Raw genomic sequence first — 6,926 nt, 5'->3', positions numbered from 1 at the left:
CCTGGCATCAGGGAGTCCAGAACTAGAGGGCATAGGTTTAGGGTGAGAGGGGAAAGATATAAAAGAGACCTAAGGGACAACCTTTTCATGCAGAGGGTGGTGCATGTATGGAATGAACGGCCAGAGGAAGTGGTGGAGGCTGGTACAATTGCAACATTTAAGAGGCATTTGGATGGGTATATGAATAGGAAGGGTTTGGAGGGATATGGGCCAGGTGCTGGCAGGTAGGACTAGATTGGGTTGGGATATCTGGTCGGCATGGACGGGTTGGACCGAAGGGTCTGTTTCCATGTTGTACGTCTCTGACTCTGTGACTCTAAGTAAGTAAAAGTATCGAACCAAGTTCACGTATTGTTTTAAAAACAAAGTGCTGGTGAAACTCAATAGATCTGGCAGTATCTGTAGAAAGAGAAATAGCGTTAACCTTTCGAGTCTGGTATGACTGAAGAGAGAGGTTGAAAATGTCTATATTGTTTTACATTGTAGAAAGTGGTTGGGTAAACTAGGTGGAACAACATCATTTTCCACTTTTCCAGTTCTGAAGAAGGGTCATAGAGATGTACAGCATGGAAACAGACCCTTCGGTCCAACCCGTCCATGCCGACCAGATATCCCAACCCAATCTCGTCCCACCTGCCAGCACCTGGCCCATATCCCTCCAAACTCTTCCTATTCATATACCCATCCAAATGCCTCTTAAATGTTGCAATTGTACCAGCCTCCACCACATCCTCTGGCAGCTCATTCCATATATGTACCACCCTCTGCGTGAAAAAACACTAATTCTGTTCCTTTTCTCCATGGAACCTGCCAGACCTGCTGAGCTTCTGCAGCACTTTGGTTTTATTTCAGAACTCCAGAACCCATAATATTTTAAATTTGTTTTACATAAGTGGTTTCTGTCCTGAAACCACTGATAGATGTTTTTGGGAAAAAAATTTGTGTCACAGCGTTGTTAGCCGCACTTAGTGTTGGTTTGGATTCTGAGTTATGGCAGGCTATTTGACCGAGTCAGACATCAGATCCTTTTCATGTCATCACCATGCAGGTATACTAACAGCTCAGTCTCAGCATTGCATTTATGTTTGTTTGTAATCCTTTGTGTTTCAAGTCCAGCTTTGTATACAAGCAGGAAATCTCACAAACTTGTGTAATATAGCCAATAAAGCCTTTTAAAATTGAAATATTTCTGTAAACAAAATCATACTAACATTGTTTTCCAGACACACACAATCTTTCCTGCCTTTGTGGAAGACCTTTATAGCTTTATTATAGTTTTATTACTGATTTAGATAGAAAGCTTCAAAGGTCACAGAGTCTAAGTAATTGTAAAAGTTAATGGCTTACAAATGTGATTACATACTAGCGCAGAAAATTCTCTTCTACAGTGGAAATTTAGCTAACTGGTCAACAATCTTTTTTCGAAATGAATTTGGAGGCTATCCAGTAAAATTTTATTTTGCGCCTTGGAGGTAAAATTCTGCTTTGGTAGAAGTAGAAAACCAGTGGTTATGAATTGGCCACCTTCCATTCCCTCGACTCAACTTCTTTTTCAGCAGTGCATGTGGTTGATTTGCTCTTGTCTGTTTTGCACCCCCATGAAAGTTGAATTTATCTCTTTATATTAAAGTTTTTCTGTACTGAAAATGAAATTTTGAACATAAATCCTAAGCAGGGCACAGGACATTAAAAACTCTTAAAATAATGCAGCGTGGATCTCTTTAATAGTTACTTGGGAGAGACCTTTAGAATTCGAACTCAGCTTAAACTATATGCCTGACTGAACTTAAAAACAGGACTGCGTCCTTCTTGTGTTTCATGCATTAGATTGAATTCATGCAATATTGAAATAGATGTTTGACTGAAACCTTGATTGCTATGTCATGCAAGCCTGTTTTGTTGACATTGTCCTTGTGTCTTGTCTGCATGTATTGTGGTTCAAGCTGAAGCATGTGTATCCTTAAACTATTTGCTTCTCGTGATTGAAATAAATTTGCGATGCATTCATTTCAGTACTGATGAACTCTTTCTTGTTTTTAAATAGGCTACAGAATTAAGTCATACAATTAATGAGAATGTCATTAAACCTGCTCAGGACAAGGTAATGCAACCCTGCTTGAGGAGCTCAAAATTATTATCAGTGCACTAATGTACTTAAAAACTTACTACTTGAGTTTTGGGCAATCGTTTTCCCAATCAAGAGGATGTAATCGGTTGGCAGACAATTTTCTGCAGCTAGTTGGCCCAGATATTTCAATGATCACTGTGTTGCTGGAGTTGTGCATTAGGACTATGCAGAATACCTCATGCAGTCAACGCCATGAGAATTGACCAGGAAATTGAGTTGCTTCTAGACCCCTCTGAAGTCCCTTTAAAGTCAGAATTCAAAGGGTTTTGATCACTCAAATTTAGTTGTTGCCCAGGAAATGTTACTGTATTAAAACATTCTTCTGTAACTCCTGGATAACTATTCAGCTGGACCCTCCAGTTGCATTCTGGCAACACCTGAATATTCTTCACCAGCAAGTAAGTAAAAAAAAAAATATTTAATTTGCAGTGCCATAGAAATTTGATTTCTGGTGATTAAAGTGCATAACTAAAAATAGTATATTAATTACTAATCCTAAATATTTGCAGTGAGTTTAATTTGTGGCCACTCTGCAAATATCAGTAGTGTCTCCTCATTCAATGTATGCCAGTCATGAAATTCAAAGTGTTTCATAGCCATTGCAGGAAACTGAGCTGCCACTTTGCACACACCCCAAAACTCCTCCAAACATCAGGATGATAATGACCAGATAATCTACTTTTGTGATGCAGATTGAGGGTTAAATACTGGCCTGGATACAGAGGACAGCCCTTCTGCTCTTAGAAATATTACCATGAAAACCTTTATGCTCACCTGGAGAGGCAGACACTACCTTGGTGAAATGTCAAAAGATAGCACCTCCAAAAATGCAACACTCCCTCAATACTGCACTCTTGATTTTTCTGGTAGCCATGATGTAGAGGTGCCTGTGTTGTACTGCGGTGGACAAAGGCAGATGTCTCACGACAGTAGATTATAGACAAACAGGTCTTCACCTAATGGTCGATCAGTGCTCCAACAGCTTGTGATTTCAAATAAACCTATTGGACTATAACCTGTTGTCCTGTGACCTCTGAGTCGATTTTTGTGGTCAAACTATGTATGGGATATGAATTGACATCCTGCTGACCGAGGTGAGAGTGCTACTAACTGTGGTGTGGCTGTGAATATTTGCTTTAATCTGAAGTCAATGTACCATTTATCCATAAACAGCAGGGATATCTTTACAGTAAAAGTTGACCCATTGTTTGTATTGAAATTGTGCAGACTATTTATCTGTTTGTGTTACATTTTATAACTTATTAGCCATAAAGTATTTTTCATTTTATGGTAATGGTATTGGATTTTAGAGAATCAAACTTCTAAAGGTACCATTACTTTTAATATTTATCTTTGTGGTATTTTTGTTTGAGGCATTTAGTTTTGAACAGTTTTGGCATTCGTATTCTGTTTTTAGTTAAATGTTTAAAGCCTCATTCCATGCTACTTGGGTGCGTGTTTCATTCCTATAAGGATACTTGAAGCTAATAAGTAATACTACTTTCAGAAATAGTGAATTCTGCGCTTCTTTATGCTTATTGGTCTATATTGCGTGCACCTACCTGTGGATGATTTTTTATGGTTTTATTGATGTTTAATTGTACATTTTGTTGTCATATTCCTTTGGCAGTTAGTGTTTTAATATTCCATATATATTAGAATGCACATCAAAGACAGTCCATTTCACTGGTAGTTGGCGCTGTTTCTACTTTGATTTCTGTCCTATAATGGGATGTCCGAAATTGTGCACAGTGTTCCAAGTAATTGAAGTCTGGATGTTCAAGTTCAACATTGCGTCATCATTCCTACATTCTGTGCTTCTATATACAACAAAAAAAGCTTTATTTTTAATCTTGCTTTGCCACCTGGGATATACATATGTAGATATGATCCTCTTTTATTCCTGTACAATTAAAATCTTACTATTTGAAATGTATTTCTTTCACTTCTGATTCCAAAGGCTGTTACTTCTAACTATTTCTGTATTGAACTGTATGTGCTTATTCTACTTTTATGGACTGTTCCAGTCTTGATAATGCTTTTCTTCATTTGCCACATCCTCTTGTCCACACATTAGAATAAACAATTTTCAGTCTGCCTCTGAGTATGTTTTTTCACATGTGCAAAATATAACAGCAGGGTTGAAACTGATCCCAGTAGAATACTGTTCAGCATATCTCTTCATTGCAAAGACTTCTGTTTGATCTTCATTCTTTGCAATCTACCCTCAAGAATTCCTCCATTCCTTTCGCCACATCTCCCTTAATTTGATCTGCCATTATCTTTGTCATGAGTCTTTTATGTGGTACCTTATCAAATGTTACTGTGGACTGCTTTGAGTCTAATTGGTGTCATAATATTACTTGTTAAGTTGTCTGTTTAAATTGTTCCAGTGTACAGCCAGGTGTGGTGTAAAATTCCAAGCAGTGGAATGTGGTGAAATGTTACTGTGGACTGCTTTGAGTCTAATTGGTGTCATAATATTACTTGTTAAGTTGTCTGTTTAAATTGTTCCAGTGTACAGCCAGGTAGCATGGAAATCACATTAGCCTAGATATTTAATGTAATCAGCCAATATGTTCAGTGGCCATTCACCTTTATTATCAGTCACCATAGAAACCAAACCAGATTTTGGGTGTGTTCTGCTTCTGGAGATGTATATCCCAAGAAATGACTGCCTGCAGGCAGCATTGTATGAATAGAGAGGTGAAGTCGCTATTTTAGCCTAGTATTTGTGCTAATAGTAACATCTGATATAGCTAATAATTTCATTTTTGATCTTTTTATGTTTTGTTTAGCAGATTAATTACCTAATGATTTCATGTATCTTCCTTCAAAAAGGAAGAATAAGTGTTATTATTGAAAGCATTCTAACTTTCTGTACTCTGCCTGAAGGCACTGACTTCAGGTGGGATGCAATTCCATAGCTGCTTCTGATTTTCTAATATCTTTCCCAACTGGTTGTTCTTTTAAATCTTGTGTCACAATTGAGACAAATACTGCTTACAAACTATTCAACTGTGGAAACTGAAGAAAGCCTGATTGTTCCTCCTCTCTCTACCACCTTGTCCATATTCGTATGTGGCACTTTGAAAATTTTAAGTCAAATGATTGACAAATAAAGATGTATATTAGTTTGTTAAAAATATGTTATTCTTTAATGGCAACTTCATTGTGTCTGCCTCTGATCTTTAGATATCACTCCACCAGTTACAAACATTGTTAGCTCCGAAACCCCATGCTTTGAAATATCTTGCTAACTTTTTATGCTTCCCTTTTTTCTTCAGAGGAGCTCATCAAAATGGTCAGACATTGATACACTTCCTTTTGGTGCAATGTCCATTTATTTCTGATAATGTCTTGGTCACTATCCGTTCTTAAAATCACTGATAGTTTTATTATATTCCCACCTTTTGATCTCGATATTTATCATCACCTAGAGAATGTTTGGATATTTGCACTCTTCTATTTTTCATCGATAAAGGTATTCTGTAAATTGTTGTGTAACTTTCAAAACTGCCTTTATTTTTAATTGTAGGCATTTTTATATATACAGGTGAAAGATGGGAAATTTTTAGATGATGTATCCATTGGTGTGTCACACATTGCTAATAAGGTATGAAGAAAGATGCAGCTGGTCAAGTCTCAAAGCCAGCCTTCATATACTGTGCAACTGATGCTAGAACAGGTTAAAGGCCACATTGTTGAAAAAACAATAGTTCACAGTGCCTTCCTGGATCAGTATAAAACTAAATTTTATAAGATGGGGAAAAAAAATCAAGTTCTTAAAACTACAGCTGTCAGTTGAGCTGGGAAACTCACTAATGGAATAGAAACTGTAAAGATTTTATGTGCAGCAGCATTAGTTTGCAAAGTTTGTGAAGGTTTGTAGCTCAGGTTGAGGTTTAGAGTGTAGGTTTGCTTGCTGAGCTGTAGGTTTGATATCCAGACGTTTCATTACCTGGCTAGGTAACATCATCAGTGGCGATCTCCAAGTGAAGCGAAGCTGTTGTCTCCTGCTTGCTATTTATATTTTTGTCCTGGATGGGGTTTGTGGTGATGTCATTTCCTGTTCGTTTTCTGAGGGGTTGATAGATGTCATTTCCTGTTCGTTTTCTGAGGGGTTGATAGATGGTATCTAGATCTGTGTGTTTGTTTATGACGTTGTGGTTGGCGTGCCAGGCCTCTAGGAATTTTCTGGCATGTCTTTGCTTAGCCTGTCCCAGGATAGATGTGTTGTCCCAGTTGAAATGGAGGGTTTTTTTTCATCTGTGTATAGGGCTACGAGGGAGAGAGGATCATGTATTTTTGTGGCTAGCTGGTGTTCGTGTATCCTGGTGGCTAACTTACTTCCTGTTTGTCCTGCGTAATGTTTGTGACAGTCCTTGCATGGAATTTTGTAGACGACGTTGGTTTTGTCCATGGGTTGTACTGGGTCTTTTAAGTTTGTTAGTTTTTGTTTGAGAGTGTTGGTGGGTTTGTGTGCTACTAGGATTCCGAGGGGTCTTAGTAGTCTGGCTGTCATTTCTGAAACAACTTTGATATATGGTAAGGTGGTTAGGGTTTCTGGCTGTGTTTGGTCTGCTTGTCGTGGTTTGTTCTTGAGGAATATGCTCACTGTATTTTTTGACTATCTGCTCTTCTTGAAAAGACCCAGTACAACCCACGGACAAAACCGACGTCATCTACAAAATTCCATGCAAGAACTGCCACAAACACTATGTAGGACAAACAGAAAGAAAGTTAGCCACCAGGATACACGAAAACCAGCTAGCCACAAAAAGACACGAACCTCTCT

General features: G+C 38.0%; 1 protein-coding gene across 10 annotated transcripts in view; it reads left to right on the top strand.

The window, feature by feature from the left end:
* The window catches only part of arfgap1 (ADP-ribosylation factor GTPase activating protein 1), a 43,286-nt gene that overhangs the window by 30,850 nt on the left and 5,510 nt on the right, over nt 1-6,926 (top strand). For 6 of the 10 annotated variants that reach the window (XM_043710390.1, XM_043710393.1, XM_043710391.1 and 3 more), the window contains 2 exons: nt 2,045-2,101; nt 5,685-5,744. In XM_043710390.1, coding sequence (XP_043566325.1) covers nt 2,045-2,101; nt 5,685-5,744 — 117 coding nt within the window. The remainder of the gene's footprint in view (nt 1-2,044; nt 2,102-5,684; nt 5,745-6,926) is intronic. The other 4 variants (XM_043710396.1, XM_043710395.1, XM_043710397.1 and 1 more) reach the window with 2 other exon arrangements.

The sequence above is a fragment of the Chiloscyllium plagiosum genome, chromosome 20, assembly GCF_004010195.1.
Source record: "Chiloscyllium plagiosum isolate BGI_BamShark_2017 chromosome 20, ASM401019v2, whole genome shotgun sequence".
NCBI lineage: Eukaryota > Metazoa > Chordata > Chondrichthyes > Orectolobiformes > Hemiscylliidae > Chiloscyllium > Chiloscyllium plagiosum.
Note: the sequence above shows the minus strand (reverse complement) of the source record. Positions and strands in the feature narration are given on the sequence as shown.